At 41.4% G+C, this 20797-nt stretch overlaps 1 protein-coding gene across 1 annotated transcript; it reads right to left on the bottom strand.

Annotated features, from left to right (window-relative positions):
• Positions 1-4763: 4763 nt before the first annotated feature.
• On the bottom strand, positions 4764-15714 carry LOC114049216 (keratin, type I cuticular Ha4-like). The gene is made up of 7 exons (XM_027870412.1): positions 15164-15714; positions 12965-13047; positions 10072-10228; positions 8606-8767; positions 8400-8525; positions 6459-6679; positions 4764-5158 (listed from the first exon to the last, which is right to left on the bottom strand). Exons 1-7 carry the CDS (start codon positions 15677-15679, stop codon positions 5032-5034), a joined length of 1392 nt encoding a protein of 463 aa, XP_027726213.1. The 5' UTR covers positions 15680-15714; the 3' UTR covers positions 4764-5031.
• Between the last annotated feature and the right edge of the window lie 5083 nt (positions 15715-20797).

Here is a 20797-nt window from a genome sequence, read left to right as displayed (position 1 = left end):
GCTAGCTGTGGATGTTGATACTCTATGGACTCACTGACTGTTGTTTACTGGGTGGAACAACTGAGCCTCCAAACCACTAGGCTTAGAAATCAGTGAAATCTGGAGGTTTCTTCATTGCCTTCCAGGAATTGTTAATAAATGCCTGGAATCCTGGGCCACTGGGCCAGTAGGGTGCCCCCTTTATCACATTGCTTGTGCTCACATGCATAACCTACATCAAATTGCTTGCCTTCTCAATGAGAGGGGAGTAGAGTTGGAAGGAAGGAGAGAGAAAATTTGGAACTCATATTTTAAAAAAATGTTAAAATTGGTTTTACATGTAATTGGAGAACAAATAAAATATTAAATAAATAATTTTTAAAACATTATTTGTGCTTGGAGGTTTCTTCTTGAGATTTGATTCTCTGTAACTCAAATAGAGTTGACCATTTGGTAGTAAACCAATTAGAGTGCTAGACTGGAAGTCTAAAAACCTGGGTTCAAATGCTGCCTCTGATTCTTATCTTTCTAAGCCTCAGTCTCCTCATCTGTAAAATGAAAAGATTGAATTCAATTATCCTTAAGGTCCTTTCTAGGTCTAAACCTATGATCCTAGAGTCTTTGGGAAATGGGGAAGGTATACAATTTCTTATTCAACCTTCATAGAAATAAGTCTTGACTTCTTAAGAGATTGTTAAGAAGAAATACGGAAAACTAAGCCTCATTTTAATAATAACAATAGTGGACATTTACATCATGTTTTTATTACATGATTTATTTAATCCTTACAACAGTCCTGTGAGGTTAATAGTACAGATACTGTTTTACCCATTTTACAGATAAGGAAACTGTAAATCAACATTAATGACTTGTCAGCCATTAAAAACACTAGTAAGCTTCAGAGTAAGGATCTGAACCCAGGTCTTTCCTGATTCCAAGTGCAGTGCTTTCTCCACTACATAGTACTGCCTCACAACCTGTCTCTGACTCATTTGCAAACTTGCCCAACCCCTGAGGCCTTACCCTGGTTCTATAAATAAGGAAAAGCATGGAAATCCTTGGAGAATGAAAACCAAAAAATAAGTAGCTAATTAGTTATTTCATCACTACTTGGTGGCTTATTGCCAAGGGATTCTTTATCAGGACCACATTGGACCAGACCAGGCCTACACAAAATATGGCCCACACACCACTGGCAGCCTGCCAAAGGATTTCGGGCAGCCCTCGATGTACAGGATGTAAAGCAGGCTTGCAATACATACCACCAATAGGCTGTGAGGTCCCTACAGTCTCTGAGACTCCATGATTCTCATTTCTTTGGGATTAATGGTTCATCCTCCACATCAGAGGGTTATATTCCAAACTTTGTCAGTATAGAGGGAGAATATCAATCTTTCTCTCCCATCTATCTGGTAATCCTAGAGAAGTGCATTGCTGCCACACTCTCCCAAAGAGATTTCAAGAACACACCCAGAGTATTTGAATAAATCTTTCCAAATAATGGAGGTGCTTTGGGAATTCAAGAGCACTAATACATTGTTGATAGAGCTGCAAATTGGTCCAATCATCCTGTAAAAGAATTTGAAATTATGAGGGAAAAATTACTAAACTACTCATACTCTTTGACTCAGGGAGTCCTACATCTAGTTATATACCCCAAGGAAGACAAAAGCAAATCAAAATGTCCCATATAAACCAAAATATTCATTTACTGTACTTTTTATAGTAGCAAAAATCTAGGGAAAGTGAGTACCCATCAATTTGGGAATGGCTGAACAAACTGTGATATGTGAATGTTATTGGGCCATAGGAAATCATAAATATGAGATATTAAAAGAAAGATGCAGTATGATTAGATAGATAGAATTTTCCAAAGGAGAATAAAATTGTAGAGGAAAGGGAGGTTGCTGCATCCCTATTAGTGTAGCTTTTTCTCCCCCCAGATTGTACAGAGACAGATAAGAAGGGAACTTTCTCTACTCTGAGAAAATAACACCATCGGTTTCACACAAAGCTGTCTCAAACAGTTGTAGTTGAATATCCAGAGATAAAATGGTGGCTTGGACACTGGGATATTAGTACAGCAAGAAAGCAGCCCTGCTGGACCATTAGTGCAGAGAGAATGAAGTACAAACATATTTGTCTGCAAATCATCATCATCATCATCATCATCATCATCACTTACATTTATAGAGCTGTGCCGGCCGCACCGTGCACTCTCCTCCTATAAGGAGCAGGCTGCCAGAGTCATACTTACCAGTCTTCAGGGCCTACCCAGATAAGCACACAGAGACGAGCCAACCAGGAGGTGCCAACACCCGAGCTTTATTCAGAGGCCATCACAGCAAGGCCAAGCAGGAAGGCCAGAGCAACAGAGCAGGAGCAAAGAGAGCGCATGCTCCGACCACGACCCCGTTCCTTAAGTACCTACTTAGCCCCTCCTCCTCAGCCCGCCTACTAGTCAATGATTGTAGGGTCAGATACCGGAAGGGGATGTCTGAGTTTAGCGCACCAAGGGAGAGGAAGTGACGCAGGAGGCTAGGACCGGATACAGGAAGGAGGCGTCTGGGATTAGTGCATAGACAGAGAGAGTACGTGACCTAGGAAGTCAGGCCCAGATACCGGGAGGAGGCGTCTGGGGTCAGTGCTACACAAAGGGAAGGTACGTGACCCAGGAAGTCAGGAAGGACACAGGAAGGAGGTGTCTGGGGTTGACGTTGCACTTAGGGAGGGGACTAAGCAAAGGGAACTGGTCCTCTGCTGTCCCACTCCCACGTGGCACAGCCCCCTGCCTCAGGAGCATGTGCTCCGGCTACTTCCTTGTATTCTGTTCCTTCCCCAGCTTATCCACATAGCACTGCCCACTGCCTCAGGAGCGTGATCCAGCTCATCCCAGTTCACCACAACTCTGCCTAGCACAGCTCCTGCTTTGGGAGCGTGAGCTCCTGTTACTTCCTAATACCCAGTTCCTACCCCATCTTGCCACAACTTCCACTTGGCAGTAGCCAACATCAGACAGTCCCTCACATAGAGCACTTTAAGGTTTGCAAAGCCTTTTACAAATGTTATTTCATTTGATCTTCACAACAACCCTGGATGGTAGATGTTATTATTATCTCCATTTTAGAGATGAGGAAACTGAGGCAGATAGAAGTCAAAGGACTTGCCCAAGGTGACCTGGCTGGTAAGTGTCTGAGGCTAGCTCTGAACTTAGGTCTTCCTGACTCTAGACCTGTTGCTCTATGCATTGAGCCACCTAGTTGCCTATTTATGCACCAGAAAGTAGTTCCATGGTGCTGATGCTGAGCCTTTGCTCTTAAGACTAACCCCCTATGTGACCCTGGGCAAGTCACTTAACCCCAACTGCCTAAGCAAAAAAAAAAAAAAAGACTAACCCCAATCCAATACACTAGTAACCCTGCCATAGTTGCACAGAGTAAGAAAGGTATAGCTAGAGCCTTGTATCATGTCAATTTGGTATCTCTTCAGGTTCTTTTCCTATTGCATATAGAAAGTGCTTAATAAATGTGTTACCTAACATATTTTGTATCCTGCCCAAGTACCATTAAGGCTTGGAATAAATTAACTAATTAATTAGTCAATTGATGAAAACATTTATGAAATATGTTCTATGCACACGATATTGTGCTAAGTGCTAGAGATACAAATAGAAAAGTAATACAGTCCTTGGGGGAGCAAGCCCTTGCCTGTTTTCACCTAGATCAGAAGAAAGGGAATGATCAAGGTGGTGGCATGGTCTGACTCATCTGGTACAAGTCACCCTCAATCTCCTTCTCAGGATGCCTTACTCTTTCAGCCAGACTGTCTTGCTTGCCCCATTGATGGCAGGCAATTGACATTTGGTGTTCGTGGCAGGGATGTAAGGCCCCTTCTCCATAAGGATTGTCTCCATCAATGAGGGCTACAGGGAACCCTTGGGAACTGCAAAACCACATTGTGTGCATGTGTAGATGTGGCTGTGTTCTCTTGATTAAGTCTTAATCAAGATGTTTCGCCATCCTTCTTGTAGGCACTTAATAAATGTTTATTAAATTGAATAGAAAACAATTAATTAGGCCTGCCAGTGCTTAACAGAATTGGTCAAGGCTCTGTCCACACTTGGAAGACACTCCTGCCCTCTTCACCTGCGCCTCTTCCCCTCAGTTCCTGGGAAACCTTCTTCATTCCCCTAATTGTTAGCATTCTCTCCCTTCTAAAATGATCATGTATATACTTATTATTAGTTTACATGTCACATCTTCCCAGTAATCTTTTAAGGGCAGAGACTGGTATTTGTTTTATCTCTTTATTCCCAATACCCAGCCTAGTACCTACTCTGAGCTATTTATTGTTTATTTTATTGTTTACTTGGGCAAAAAAAAAAAACTGTAATTCCATCAGGATAGGGGACTCCTGGTGCAAAAATTCCTCCAGGTAGGTAACTCATGTGTAAATCTTGCAGATTTTCCTGGGGCATGGAGAGATTAAGTGGCTTGAAGTATATGTCAACTAGTATATGTCAAAGGCAAGACCTGAACTCAGGTCCTCCTGACCAGAAGCCCAGTCTTCTTTATCCTCCATGCCATGATTCCTCTCACGCTGTTTATAATAACCACTTAATTAATACTTGCTGGATTGGATTAGACTGGATTGGCCTAAGAATTCTGCTCTAATCATAGTAACTACCAACATGCTCTGAAAGAGCTTTTGATGATCCAGGCACAGGCCAGCGCACTGAAATAAATAGACATCAGTACCACTCACAATGTATACGCAACAGCAGTTGTTTATTAGTCAAAGGCGGGAGAGATGTCTCACCTCCGAAGTAGGAAAGATAAAAGGTAGCATCATAAAGAAAACTCCTCAAAAGCCAAAACATAGGCTGACTTAGGAGTTGAGTAACATAGAGGGAGCACAGATTCATGGAGGAGCATTTGAAAAGAACACACACACTGGTAGGGTATGCCCTAACATGGCACCCCCAGAAGGAATCTTTCTCTTTCCTCCTCTTGCTCTTCCTCTTCCGAGATGGCAGGAATATCAGAACTGCCCTCATGGGAAGGCTCTATTGCTGGCCATTCCAGCTCCTCGGTTCTTTGGGAGACTAGAGGGAGAGGAGCTCAAAGAAGGAGCTCTTGGAGTGTGGCATGAAGAAGTTGCACATGGGTTGCATGGAAGCCTGTGGGAGATAAAGGAAATTTTTTAACTGTTGGCATAGAAATCCCAAATGCTTAAAGGAGAAACCAAGAATCATCCAAGGGATGAAACTTGTATGCAGTGTAAAGGAAGATAAGGCTAGGTATTAGATCTGTGATTTCACTGGTCCCCTCCAATTTTAAATCTATGACCCTAAGATTCCAGTCAGTGTCTAGGAGCTCAATTCACACCTTCTACTCTCAATATACCCTTCTCAAGAAAAGAATGACGAGGATAAATTGCCCTGGTGTGTACCACATTGCCTTCTGAGAAAGTCTTCTCCTCGGATAAAGGCAGGAATAAATTATCCCCCTCCATTTCAAAAAGGGGAGGAATTGAGGTACATAGGAAGGTAAAGACAAGGGTTGCTGTACTTCGAACAGAATAGACATTTAAGAAGCAAGATTGGAGCTGAGATTTCAAGAATAAATGAAATAAGCATTTATTAAGTGTCTTCTGTGTGCCAGGTACCATACTAAGTGCTTTATCAATATTATCTTCCTTGATCCTCATAATCTCCCTGGGAGGCGGGTGCTATTATTATCCACATTTTACAGTTGAGGAAAATGAAAGAGTTAAGTGACTCGTCTAGGGTCGTTCATCCAGTATGTGTCACAGGCAGGACTTGAACCCATATCTTCCCCAAATGAGCTCATGAAGAGTAGGACATGACTGAAATGACTGAACACCATTTCCCTGAACTCACACGACACCTGTGACCTGATCAATTCCTAGAGGATGCTGTGGTACAACAGATGAGCATTTATTCTGTAGTCAGAAGACATTGGTTCAATTCCCACCTGTGGCACTTTACTATCTACGTGGCTTTGTCGCTCAACCTCCCTGGGCCTCATTTCCCTTATTTGTAAAATGAGAGGGCTGAACCTGGTGGCCTCTGAGGTCTTTCATTCAGCTCTGATCTAATCATCTTGCGATGATTGGTATTGCTCATTCTTTGTCCTGGAAGAGGACCAATGACATCAGGAGGGCATTGTTGTGACTTGCAAGTGAATCGGATTTAAGTGAAACAGAACTGTGCAGAATCGTTGGCCCCGCTCTCTCCTGCAGAGTCATCAAAGTCCAGTAATATGACATAGGTCAGGACGACTAGTGATGGCCCCAGATGAAGTGGGGGACCCTGGCCTTTTTAAGCTAAGGTCTTTCCCACCTCTCAGTCTGATGAAGATCTCAGAGGAACTCCCTGCCGTGAAGCAGGAACCATCAAGATCTACTCAAGTGTACATCTAGGGCTTTGCCAGAAATCACCAAGGAAAAGTCCTTACTTGCTGTCCTCCCTCTCCAGCAGATTTCGGTAGGTGGAGATCTCACACACCAGCCGGGCTTTAACATCCAGGAGCACCCGGTACTCGTGGTTCTGCCTCTCCAGGTCAGCCCTGATGTCAGCCAACTGCTCCTCTACATTGCTGATCAGGTACTGCATCTGGGCCAGCTCGGCGCTGTAGCGAGTCTCAGATTCAGTCAATGAATTTTCCAAACAATCTTTCTGAAACGAGAAGCAAATACGTGAAGGATCTATGATTTCACCAACATGGGGGACTCTCAGAAAGAGAATGCCTTCCACCAACACAGATCATAGCCCATCTATAACTGAAGAGATAAGTCCTAGGAATTTGCTTGAGGTCCATAGATATTAAATGATTTGTCCAGAGTCACACAACTACTAAGTGTCAAAGGTAAGTCCAGCATTCCATCCATTAAGCTACACTGCCTTGACAAATAAGAAATTAGGACAAAATAAAAAATAAGCAGGTAGTCTAAAAAAGTCTCTGGCTGGCTGGTCCAATGAGGATTCCAAGTAATCCTTCTGTGGTGACAAGGGAAAAGAAATGGAAGAAAGCGTGTGGCACCAATATGATAAAAATTACAATAGTGCCAAATTAATTTATAATTTTAACAAGTTTATCCATCAGACTATCAAAGAGATGCTTTATAGAACTTGATAAAATAATAAGAAAATTCATTTGATAAAACGAAAGACCTAGAATATCAAGGGAAATCATGAAAACAGGTAAGAACAAAAAAGGAATAACATTTCCAGACTTCAAACTATATTGTAGTGCAGCAGTTGTCAAAACCATCTGATATTGATTAAAAAATAAAAAGGAAAATCAATGAAACAGACTAGATAAGGGAGAATCAGAAACAATGGAATAATTAGAATCAATAATCCAGTGTTTGATAAAGTGGAAAACATAAATTCTTAGGAAAGCGTTCCTTCCTTGACAGAAACTCCTGGGGGAACTGGAAAATAACCTGGCAGAAATTAGTCTTATGCCATTTTCAGTCATTTTTCAGCTGCGTCTGATTCTTTGTGATCCCATTTGGGTTTTCTTAGCAAAGATACTGGAGTGGTTTGCCATTTCCTTCTCCAGCTCATTTTACAGATGAGGAAAACTCAGGCAAACAGGGTCGGGCAATTTGCCCAGGGTCCAGATTTGAACTCAGGAAGATAAGTCTTCCTGACTCTGGGCCCAATACTCTATCCACTGTACCACCTAGCTGTCCCTCTTATGCCAATATCTTATACCATATTACACAATACATTCTAAATGGATATGTGACCACATATTTGGGATCATACTATTAAAAAAATAGAAGGAAAGTAGGTCATACACTTCTCACAGGATTAAGTAGAAAATGTTTTTCTTAACCTAACAAAGGCTAGAGACAATCACAAAAGATAACATAGATAACTGATTACATGAAAAGGAAAACCTGTGCAAACAAAATGAATGCACCTAGAATAAGAAGGAAAGCAGTCTAGTGGGAAAAAATCTTTGTATTAAATTTTTAAAAATCTTTGTATTAAATTTCTCTCCTAAGGGTTTGATATCCAAAATATAGTAATAATTAATGATGAAACAGAGCTAGAGATAAGAAAAAGAGATAGATAATACCAAAAGCCATTTCCCAATAGATACTTATCAATACTTTATATCAATAGATATAAACAAACAGTTCTCAAAAGAATTATAAACTATTAACAACCACGTGAAAGAATGTTCCAAATCACTAATTTGCATAAAAAAGAAAGGCAAATCAAAACAACCCTGAGGGAGGAAGGGAGAAAAGATGTGTGTTTTAGACAATTTTACCACTGATCCATCCAGACAGCCAAAGGTTTTTCTTTCAGAGAGCTTCCTTCTACCATCTTTATACGTTTCTAAGAAATTAAAACAAACCAGTGCTAAAGGTTGACCTACCATTTTGTGCTGAGCCTGCAGCTCAACCTCCAGAGCATTCACTGAGCGCTTCAGCTCCAGGATCTCGGATTGGCAGCACTGTAGCTCCTCTGAACAGGACATCACCTGCAAACTGATGCCTTCACTCTGAAACACAGAAAGTAGAGTTAGGTAGGAGCACCTGCAGGAAGCTGACAGCTGCCTCCTGGACCCTGGACTGCCAGTACCTGAGCGATGAACCACTGTTCCACATCATTCTGGTTGGTCTCCACCATGGCCTCATACTGGCACCTCATCTCACCCAGCACCCGGTTGAGGTCCCCCAGTGGGGCCGTGTCCAGCTCAATGCAGAGCTTGTCTCCCAGCTGGCATTGCAGGTTATGGACTTCCTGGAGAGGCAGAAGGGTCAGACACTGATTCATCCAACATTTACAGAGTCTCTGTTTCATGAGGAAGCAGCTGATTTCCCTATCAGGTAAACTAGAACTTACTCCCCAAACACATAAAGAAGGCTAGCCTTTCTCCTACATCACTCTCCTCTCTGCATGATGTAAATACCGCACCATTCATTTATTTCCCTATTCTTCACAGACCATTGAACTTGAAGTCAAGAGATCAGAGTACCATCTTGGCCACTAATTAGTAGTTGTGTGACCTCGGACAATCACTTTCACTCTCTGGACCTCAGAGAGTATAAAAGGTGAGGGTCAGCCTAGATGTTTTCAAGGGTGCCTTCTAGCCCTAACATAGGAGACGCTACAGTGAAAGAGCACCTGATCTGGAATCAGAGGATCTGGATTCAAATCCCGGCTCTGCCTTTCACCAGCTGTGGTACATTGGACAGGTTATTTCTCTTCCCTAGATAAGATTGGTTTCTTCCTCTATAAGATGTAGAAGTTGGAGTTGGTAGTTAAGTTTTCTCCAGTTCTAAGTTTATAGTAATGGAATTCTATTTGCCATGTATATGTATGTGTGTGTCTTTCTTGAATCATAACCTATCCTTTCCCCCTTCCCACAAACGTCTGCACGGCTCCTTTGGGCAGGGATCATGCACTATTGGATGCTTAGTTAATACAATTTACACCTAAGAAGTACAAGTGCGAGTACTTGGGGAGGGGAAGCTGGGGGGGGGGGGGGAGAGGGGAAGAATCCCTTGTAGAGATCAGTCCCTGAATCCATAGCAGATAAGCAGAGCTTGCCCTTCCTAGAAGTCCTGCCTTCCATTGCATGATTCCAAACCGTTGTACAGGCTGCCCATTCTCCCTGCCCCCCCAACCTGGAATCTCCCTCCTCACCTCCCCTTCTTAATGTCCCTACCCTCTTTCAAGGTTCAGCTCATGTGTCACTTCCTATAGGAAGCTTTCTCTTTTAGTAGGCAGTCCCACCTCCTCAAATGATCATGTAGGTACTTCTCTATTTACATGTTGCATCACTCCAGTAGATTGTAAATGCCTTTAGGACAGAGACTTTTTTCATCTTTTCTTTATATCCTCAGCCCCTAGCATCGAGTTTCATACTTAGTGAGTAGTTCATTAATGTTTGTTTATTGGACTGGATTGTATTGGACTAGACTGGACTGAATTGAATCAGGCCAGATTGGACTGGATTGGGCTATACTGAGCTGGGCTAGGCTGAATTAGACTTTAGCTGTCTAATGCATTCTCAATTTGTATCATTCCTGAATCCCTCATACCTGCTCATGGTTCTTCTTTAAATACAGCATCTCCTCTTTCAGGGACCCCACCCGGGATTCCAGCTCACACTTAGCTAGGCTCAGGTCATCCAAGTTTCTGTGAAGGCTGTTTATGTCAGTCTCAACCAGCTGTCGAAGGTACAGCTCACTCTTGTACCTACATGTATAAAGATGGATCAGAATCCAGAAACAGTTACCATTCATTCCCAATAACTGCTTGGTTTATTCTCTACCTCTTATAATTTGTGTGGGGGAAAGTTTTCTCTATTTAAAAAATAATCTTGGAACTCAAAACTTTAAATAAAAATGTTTTAAAAATTGAAAAAAAAATTTAAAAATAATCAACAAATTTTTATTGAGATCCTACTGTGGTCCAGTAGGGACCAGATGGGAAATACCAAGAAGGATGAGGTATGGCCCTTACTACCAAGGAACTTACAATGACCCCACCCTCCCTACTCTATAAACTGCAGTGGCTTCTATTACCACCAGGATCAGTAATAAACTCCTATTTGGCACTTAAAGCTCTTCATAACCTGACTCCTTCCTACCTTTCCAGTCTTCTTATACATAATTCCTTTCTATGTACTCTATGATCCAGCTACATTGGTTTATTATATTTACTACTCTATGCATACAACATCCTATCTCCAAGATCAATGCCTTTGCACTTGGATCTTCCCCATGTTTTGAATAGTCCATGCCATCCCCTCCACCTCCTACTTTCCTTGGATCCTTCCAAGACTAAGCCCAAATCTCACCTCCTCCAGGAGGTCATTCCCAACCCTCCCCCCACACACACACACCATCTGCCTTATCATCTCAGATTGTATTGTCTTCCATCTTCTATGCATGTATCTTATAGGTTTCCAGTTACTTATTGGTTGTCTCTCGCATTAGAATGTGAGCTCTTTGAGAGCGGGGATTGTCCTTTGCCTTTCTTTGTAGCCTCAGAGCTTAGCACAGTGCCTGGCACATAGTAAGTACTTAATAAATACTTTTTAACTGACTGACTTGATTAACCAGATTCAGGATCGGCTGAAAGAACTGGGAAAGTTTAGACTAGAGAAGAGAAGAAATAAGATAGACATGAGAGCAATCTTTAAGTATTACTGTTGTTGTCTGTTATCTTTCAGTCATCTCCAACTCTCTGTGACCCCATTTGGGGTTTTCTTGGCAAAGATACTGGAGTGGTTTGCCATTTCCTTCTCCAGCTCATTTTACAGGTGAGAAAACTGAGGCAAACAGGGTTAAGTGACTTGCCCAGAGTCACACAGCTAATCACTATCTGAGCTCAGATTTGAACTCAGGAAGATGTCTTCCTGATTCCAAGTCCAGTGCTCTATCTATCACCTGGCTGACCTGTGTTTAAGTATACAAATAGCTATAAGGAGAAAATGGGACACAACTTATTCTGCTTGACTTCAGAGGCCAGAATCAGAAGTAACTGGGGACAATTTCAGAGAGACAGATTTCAATTTGTTATAAGAAAAACCAAACTATCCAAAAATATAACAGGATGCCTTGAGAAGTAGTTCATGAGTTTCCCATCACTGGGGTATCTTCTTGATGATGGCTAGGGAATGTCATAGAGAGAATTTCTTGCTTCCATAAGGGGTTGAATTTAATGATTCCTGCAATCTCTAAAGAGGCATCATGTTGTAGTAGGTACAGCACTAGATTAAGATTCAGGGTTCAAATCCTACCTTAAGACATTTACTAGCTGTTTGACACTAAGCAAGTCACTTAGCCTCAGTTTCCTCAACTGTAAAATGAGATAACAGTAGCACCTACTTCCCAGGGTAATTATGAGGATCAAATGAAATGATATTTGTAAAGCACTTAGCACAGTGCCTGGTGCATAATAGGTGCTTAAAAAACATTTGTCACAAGGGCAGCTAGGTGGTGCAGTGGATAGAGCACCGGCCCTGACGTCAGGAGGACCTGAGTTCAAATCTGGCCTCAGACCAAACACTTGACACTAGCTGTGTGACCCTGGAAAAGTCACTTAACCCTAATTGCCTTAAAAAAAAAAGTTTGTCTCCTTTCCTTCCTATAAAATGAGAGGTTCAGTTCTGATGGGCTCTATGTTCTGTTCTAGCTCTAAATTTGTGATCCTTTTAATTGATCAGTTGTTATCTTTTAAGTGGGTCCATTGATAACTCAGTGGATAGAGTACTAGGCCTAGAGGCAGGAAGACCTGAGTTTGAAATTCAGCCTCAGACACTTACAACTGTGTGACCCTGGGTAAGTCACTTAACCTCTGACTGCATGAGACAAGGATCCACTGGAGAAGGATCCAAACCACCCAATATCTTTGGAAAAGATAAACTCCGAGGACAGTTGGTCCACTGGGATCTAGAAAAGTCAAACACAAATGGCTGACTCAACAACAAATCCTTTAAAAAGCCCTACTCAAGAAAAGTTCTGTAGTATAATTTTTCACTTGCTGATAAGAAAAAATACATGCTTAGAGGATATTACGTGCATGAGTTTTTGAAATTATGTTCCTTCTTTCTTCCCTTCCTCTCTTCCTCCCTCCATCCCTCTCCTTTCCTTCCTTCCTTCTTCCCTTCTTTCCTTTTATACAGTTTTCCTGACACCAAAAAAAAAAAAATTCAGAGGGAATAATAATTCACATTGAATAGGACTTTACAAAGCACCTTCCTATACATGTAGTGCCAGTGTTATTATTTCCATTTTACATATGAGGAAACTGAGGCTTGGAGAGATCAAATGACTCCCACATTTACATGGCTAATAAGTGAAAAGGCACGGGCTTGAACCAACATCTTCTGATCCCAAGTCTGGTATTCTTTCAACCACACTGCATTATCTCAAGGAATGTCGACCACTAGCCATTCATTCTCAGCCTTGCTCCAGGCAGACTTACTTAGTCTTGAAGTCATCTGCGGCCAGTTTAGCATTGTCGACCTGCACAGCCAACCTGGAGTTCTCTGACTTTGAGCACAGGAGCTAGAAATGAGAGGTTTCATACATGAAGATAAAGCTTTTGGGGGAATTCATCTCAATCCCCATAATGAGGTATCCAAATTCATGCTATAAATAGAGGAAAACCTCTTGCACAATTAGTCCCATTATTTTAAAATTCCTTGCTTTTCTACTATTAGTCATGAATCAGACCCAAAGATTTTCCCTACATCTGTGTTAAGCAATGCTGAGAGAGAAGGAGAGGGATCATAATATAATAATAGCTACCATTTATAAAATACTTTAAGGTTTGCAAACTGTTTTTACAAATATTTTCTCATGTCATCTTCACAACAACCCTGGGAAGTAGGTGCTATTATTATCCCCATTTTATAGATGCGAAAACTGAGACAGACAGAGGTGACATCCAAGATCACACAGCTTTGTTGTTCAGTCATTTCAATCATATCCAATTCTTCATGACCCTATTTGGGGTTTTCTTGGCAAAGATACTGGAGTGGTTTGCCATTTCCTTCTCCAACTCATTTTTTAAAATGAGGAAACTGAGGCAAACAGGGTTAAGTAACTTGCCCAGTATCACACAGCTAATAAGTATCTGAGGCTGGATTTGAACTCAGGAGGATGAGTCTTCCTGTTTCCAAGCCCAGTGCTCTATCCACTGCACCATCTCTCTATACCTACTCTGTGCCAAGCACCACTCTAGCCACTGGGGATGTAAAGATAAAAAGTTACCCAGTTCTTAACCCCACAGGAATTTGTGTTCTAATGCAGATGAGAGGACGAAACACAACATGTACACAAATAACTACACTACAACTGTACTGCCATGATGGGGAAAAGCATAGATCCAGATAGCATGGGTGAGGAAAATTTCAGGATAGAAGGAACATGTCCCATTTATTTTTGTATTCTCCAAAATGGCTTGCATATAGCAAGTGCCCAGAAAGCATCTGCTGAATGAATGGATATGGTGGCCTTAAATTATATGAGATTCCAATTATAACAAAATAAATGAATGTATCAGAGTGATTTCCTCTCATTAAAAAGGCACACTGTTGACTGGAAAAGGCAATGACTACATTGGGGGGAAGGGCACGGTGTTTGACTAGATGATCTCGAAGGTCTCTTATAGTTGTAACATTGATCCTGTAATTGGAAGTTAAGAAAGGAACAGCAAAAAGCTTGTCTGATGGAGTTGAATTTTGAATTGCATCCAAGCATGGTTATCACTCTAGAGCATGGATTCTTAATCTGGAGATCATGAACTTTGGGAAGATATAAATATACATATGTGTGTCTATGTATATGTGTATACATAATGTGCAAAAATATATGCATACGTATTGCATATGTATATTGTATATATATATATACACATATGCCTGTATAAATACATATGTATATACATGTGTATATGTGTAAGTGTATATACACATATATCTACATATACATATATATACATATGCGATATACATACATGTATGTATACACATACATAGGGTATCTAGGTGTCACAGTGGCTAGAGTGCTGGGCCTAGAGTCAGGAAGATCCATATTTGTGAATTCAAATCTGGCCTCAAACACTTACTAGCTGTGTGACCCTGAACAAATGGTTTAACCCTGTTTGCCTCAATTCCCTTATCTGTAAAATGAGCTGGAGAAGGAAATGGCAAAACACTCCAGTATCAGTGCCAAGAAAACTCCAAATGGGGTCACAAAGAGTCAGACAGATACAAAGAGTCAAACAACTGAACAACAACAATCATACATGTGTGTATATACATATATACACATATATACATATATATGTAACTGTCATCTTGTCAATACAAGATGTCTCAAAAGTCTTCCTTAGTGCAAAGGTCAAGACTGTCCTCAGACTTTGGGGACACCTTGTATAGTTGGTTTCCTTTGTAATCCTCTATATTTTATTCTATGAATTTAAAAATATGATTCTGAGGAGTCCATAGGCTTCACCAGCCCAAGGAGTTTTGAGTCTATGACACCAAAAAAAGGTAAAGAGCCATTACTTGAGAGTCAGAGAGAACACTGCTTTCTCCTTCCCCCGCCAGCCCAGAGGATCTCTGCCCCATCTGTTTTTTCTCCCACTTGATTCTGGAGCTCAAAAGTCTCTCCTTACCTTGCGTTGAAGCTCATCAATGGTCTTGAAATAAGAGGTATAGTTGGAGCACATGGCGGGGACGTGACACTGGCTCCATTCCTGGATTTTGCCCTCCAGCTCTTCCTTCTCCCGCTCCAGTCGCCTCACCTTCTCCAGGTAGTTGGCCAGACGATCATTCAAAAACTGCATGGTCTCCTTCTCGCTGCCATTGAGAGCAACGTCACCAAGCCAGCTACAGGTGCCAACATTGGCAGGAATGTTTTGTACCCCTGGAAGAGAACTCATTGAGTGGCATCTGGGCAAGGTTCGGAGACTTGGTTGGTCTGAAGATGACCCAAAAGTCTGGAGTAGACTGTCACTGGATTGATAGCTATTTGCCAGGCGAGTACTGGATCTAGTGCTAAGGGAAGGGTAGCTTTGGGGCACAGAGGTCCCAGAATGACCAGCTATAGAAACAGCCCTTCGGCCAGAAGGCTTCAGACAGCTCTTAAGAGAACCCTTAGAAGAGTTGTTTCCACAGCTGCTAGAAGTCATGATCCTAGAAAGTGGTACTTCTACTGGATGCCAAGGTCAAGCTACCCAAGTGTGAAATTTGGACTTCCTCCTCAGACCTTTTATACATTATCTGTTGTGGGTGTAGATGCAATACAATAGGTTTCCCCCTATTAATCCTCATTTCTATTGTCATTAGAACATCCTATTAGTCAGTTTTTAGTCTCCCATGAGCAGTTCCCTATCTCATAAAAGGGCCATTTTACTGCCTGGGGACTCCCTATTACTGGCATTTGTTGCTGAAAGAAATGTTTCATGTTATCTCTTCAAAGACATATCACCCAAGCCCAAAGATGAGCTCCGCTTCCCTGCATGACTGTCCAGTGTCTATCTGGGTGTGGCATTGCCTTCAGATTAAACAACCCACTCATCTGTCTTTCTAGGCTCCCAGAGAAGGTGGGATGTATTCCCATGGGATGACGATCTCTTCTGCTTACATTGGGATCCTTGGGAAGAAAAAAGCTAAAGATCTGGGAAATGAAGAAAGAGAAACAGGAAGGAAAGGGGGCTCCAAAGAGGAGCTGGGAAGTCCCCCAAATCGGAACTTTGCTCTCAGTTCTTCAGCATCCTGTGCAAACCACTGGTCAAAGAAAGCCCCAAAAGAGGGAACTCAAAAGAGGGGTAGAAACAAAGGTTGCTAACTCAGTCTCAAAGGAGACACACCCTAGGAATGAATCTATTCCCTGAAGGGCTGAATTTACCATAGACTCCCCAAGATTCATTAGTCTCCTGAGGGAAAAAAAAAAAAGAAATAGTGAATAGAATAGCAGCGTACCAGGCACAGGGACAAAGAGAAAGGTGTAAGTACCATTTATGGTCACACAAAGATCAATAAAAAAATTCAATCTTATGGGGCACCAATGAAGAATCCAAATCAGATCCAACGGGGAGATGGATAAAGATGAAATTCAAACGGAACTCAATTCTAGGACTTGGAAGGTTTCCGTATCAAGAGACAGTAATCAAAAATGATTGACTATGTCAGATTGGAGAAATGAGGATGGGGAGGATACCAAAAAAGAAATAAATACTGGGAATAAATAAGCAATAGGAACCAACGAGCCCACACATACCATAAACCAACCATAAACAAAACCTGGGAACAAACTACCACTTTCATGTAGTGAGTTATGCTGGCTGAATCATAACAGCTGAAAGGAACTTTCACAAAGGGAAATCACATAAAAGACAGCCCACGTACCTCATGTGATAGATGAAGAAATTGAATCTCAGAGAAGTGAAGCAATTTGTCCAAAGTGGTATATGAGTGGCACAGAGTATAGCACTACAGTACAGTGCTTAGTAAGTGCCTAGCACATAGTCAGTACTTAGTAAATGCTTGTTGATTGACTGACTCCCAGTCCTCCCCATCTTCCTCCACATCACGTAAATAACTCATGGCTGAAAAGTGAACGTAAAGAACAAAGATGCAAGATGTTACAGTGGAAAGACTGCTGCATTTGAATTCATAGGATGTGGGTTTGAATCTTACCTCTGCTACTGTGGGATCTCTGACAAGTCATCAGACTTCTCCAGTCCTCAGTTTCTTTATCTGTAAAATGAGAGGTGGACTAGGTGATTCCTCCTATCCCCTCCCTGCTCCCACCAAGATCCCTCATAGATTCAAATATCAGTTGGTTGTTGTCTTTCATTCTCAAAGAGGACCAAAATGATATCACTAGGTTGGAGTCAAGGTACAGTGTGTCCAACTGTAGTTGATCAATTTTAAATATATGATTCTAGGAAGCATCTTTACTCAGACTTCCAAGACCTGGAGGAGAAACTTACCTGATAAACCCAATGGACAGCCCAGACTATTGCCACTAGCCCCTCAAACCTTCAGCTCCTGTCAAGGGCCATGATGGGTATGGGCTCTCCTCCTGTGCTGTTTGAGATCATGGAAAGCAACTACACCTGTGGTTTTGTTGATCTAGGGAACTCGCAGATAAAGAAACGCCTAAAAATATTCAAATAGCAGCATCTTATACTTTTAAAGAGCTGCCTAGAGCATTGGGACAGTTAAGTGATTTGCACAGGGTCACACAGCCCATAGGTGAAGGAGGTAGAATTAGAATCCAGGTTTTCCTGACTCTGAGGCCAGCTCTCTTTCTGCTCTACCATGCTTCTCTTATAAGCACAAAACCTTGGAAATTACATATTGTCTTGTGTTTTTTTCTTAAATGTGCTTTTCTGCCTGCCAAGTTGATGATTAATTTAAATACTTCCCACCATGGGTTGAAAAATCTGCTTTTCTTTTTCTGTGTCATCTTAATTTTTTTTTCAGTCAAGGAGCAGTTTATTGTAACACCAATAGGAGCAGGTAAGATTCCTAGAGAATCTGCAGCTTTATGGGGGAGGTGGGTGAGATTGATACTTTTTTTAATTAATTAATTTATTTTTAGTTTTCAACATTCACTTCCACAAGATTTTGAGTTCCAAATTTTCTCCCCATCTCTCTCCTCTCCCCACCCCAAGATGCCATTCTGAATACATCTTCTCCCAATCTGCCCTCCCTTCTATCACTCCCTTTCTCTTATCCCCTTCCCCTTCTATTTTCCTGTAGGGTAAGATAGATTCTGTACTCCATTATCTGTATCTTACTTCCCAGTTGCATGTAAAAACAATTTTTGTGTCATCTTTATACAGGAAAATCAGGAGAATATGGAGGAGGACAGATTGCCAAAATTATCTGGGTCCAAAAAAAAAGTAGATAAGGAAGATTGCTACCCAGAAGTGGTACACATCTTCACCAAATGGTTAAGAATTATATAGTAATCATGGTATTTAGTAAAATATTGATCCTTAACAATAACCAGAGGAAGATTCCTACTGCAACCTCCATCCACAGATGTAGAATGTAAGCTCTTTGAGGGCAGAGACTGTTTCATTTTTGTTTTTGTATCCCCAACACATAGCATGGTGGAAGACAGAGTTTGTTGAACTCAAATGAAGTGAATTTAATATTGTAGCCCCCAGAAGAATATAAGTTCCTTGAGAGCAGGGACTGCTATTCATTTTTTACTTTGTATCCCCACCTCCTGAGAGGTAGCCTACTGCGCAGCTAGGTGAAGCAGTGAATAGAGTACCCAGGAATGGAATCAGGAAAACCTGAGTTCAAATTTGGTCTTAGACACTTAAACTAGCTATGTTACAGCAGGCAAGTCACTTAACCCCTATTTGCCTCAGTTTCCACATCTGTAAAATGGGGATAGTAATACCACCTACCTCCCAGGTTTGTTGTGAGGATCAAGTGAGATAATAATTGTAAAGGGCTTAGCACATAGTCAGCATTTAATAAATGTTTGATTCCTTCCTTCCTCCCATCAATTTGGCATTAGGGAAGAAGAGGAAGTGACATACCCCGCAATGTGCAGGATGGAGGCTCTCCTCACTTTCCACTGATATCTCAAGGTACCAGTATAGCACTCTAAAGCCCAACTCTCATCTCTCATCCTCAGCATATGACCAGCCTGTCTCATCTTCCTCTTGTCCACTTTCCTAATAACATGTTTTACTCCTATTCTTCAGTGTTCTTCGCTGATTATATGTTACATAGCAGCCTGCTCCTACCCACTTAATAAATGTTTATTAAACTGAAGTAAGTGTGTTTCTTTTTGCATACTTTGTAGAATGAACGAATGAATTCACAACCAAAGAAAATTAAAGGATTGATGTAGCGCAATTCCAGCTCTGGAACTATACACCACTATGGTTTGAAGGTTCAGAACCAATCAAGTTCTGAATCTTTTTAATGTCTTGGATCCCTTTGGCAGTCTGGTAATGTCCGTCAGCCTCTTTTTTTAAATAATGTTTTTAAATATTTGAAGTAAATGTCAAATTTCAGTTAGAGGTTATTGAAAATAAAGATATATATTTTTTCCTGTCGAAGTTCATGGATGCCTGGGAATTTCCATGGACCTCAAATTAGAAACCCTAAATCTAAATGGACTAAAATCAGAAATAGCCAACATGGGATCATCAATTCCAGTATTCAGAATTTCATAGATCCAAATGAGCCAGAAGAGATTCTAATGTAAATAAACAATCTCTAAGGTTCCTTCTACCTCAAAATCCTATCATCCTCTGATACACCTAAAAAAATGCTTCCTCTCCCCTAGCCCAGTGGTCAGTGGACAATAGCTTTAGAAGCCATCTCTGTGGGTCTAAGTTCCTCAGAAGGCAGACCAGCCCTGCTAGTCTCACCTGTCAGAAGGAACCCAGGCCTTCCTCCCTTGGGGTGAGAGGAATAAATGCCCTGAACTTTGATCTCCTTGAGAGAAAGTTCAGCCTTTGAAATATATGTCCTTTCCTAATCTCCCAACTCAGGGAGTTAACTGAGGGTGTTTCCTCAGACTTCAAATGCCCCAGGAGGTTTATTACCCAACATGACCCAGCCCTTGAGAGTAAGTTTTTCTTATAAATCCTAAGCAATTACATCTGTGCTTTTTCATATGGGGAAAGGATTGCTCTGGGACACCAGCTCCAATAGGGGCTAGCTTAAGAAAGCTCCTGGACTTCGCACCCTATGTTGCTGAGGAGTCATCTTTAGGCATCAGTGTTTCCAGGGCATTGCCTTTCCTCAGGCCAAGCTTGAACTCAGGAAAACAGTTGGAAAGAGTTCGGCAAACTGCTGCCTGGGTCTTTAGGAATGAATGAATGAATGAATGAATGAATGAAAAAACATTTATTAAGTGTTGACCATGTTCTGTGTTGAAGATACAAATAGAAAATATAAGGTAGTTCCATCTTTCAAGGAGCTCACATTCAAATAGGGATGGGAGGGTTACAACATATATGGGAGGTTTCAGTAGTTAGGTGAGATGGAAAGTTCCCACGATCCTTTGAGGGCAAGGTAAGACAGACAGTAATGCATCTTTTTTCATGGTTATTTCCACTGATAAAGCCAGGTCTTTTTCCAGTGTTGAACCATCTGACAGTGCCAAGGATTTCGGTGTCAAGGGCTTTGAGGATTGTCAGTAGCTGTGGCTCCTGAGGAGGTGAGGGTCCAAGAACTTGCAGAGTCAGTTTTCAAATCACCACAAATACTGTTTCCCTCAATAATGGCTGAGGCATTATAATGGCACATGGTAATTTTTTTTG

The sequence above is a fragment of the Vombatus ursinus genome, unplaced genomic scaffold, assembly GCF_900497805.2.
Source record: "Vombatus ursinus unplaced genomic scaffold, bare-nosed wombat genome assembly UNPS02014797.1, whole genome shotgun sequence".
In the NCBI taxonomy this organism is placed as follows: domain Eukaryota; kingdom Metazoa; phylum Chordata; class Mammalia; order Diprotodontia; family Vombatidae; genus Vombatus; species Vombatus ursinus.
This window is presented reverse-complemented; position numbering and strand designations above follow the sequence as displayed.

Coding starts and splice junctions, on each gene's coding strand:
- LOC114049216 (XM_027870412.1), bottom strand. CDS start 15,679: ATGACTTCTAGCAGCTGTGGAAACAACTCTTCTAAGGGTTCTCTTAAG. Junction 8,526..8,605: donor AACAGTGGTTCATCGCTCAG/GTACTGGCAGTC, acceptor TCTGTGTTTCAG/AGTGAAGGCATCAGTTTGCA. Junction 6,680..8,399: donor TGCAGGCTCAGCACAAAATG/GTAGGTCAACCT, acceptor TTCTCGTTTCAG/AAAGATTGTTTGGAAAATTC.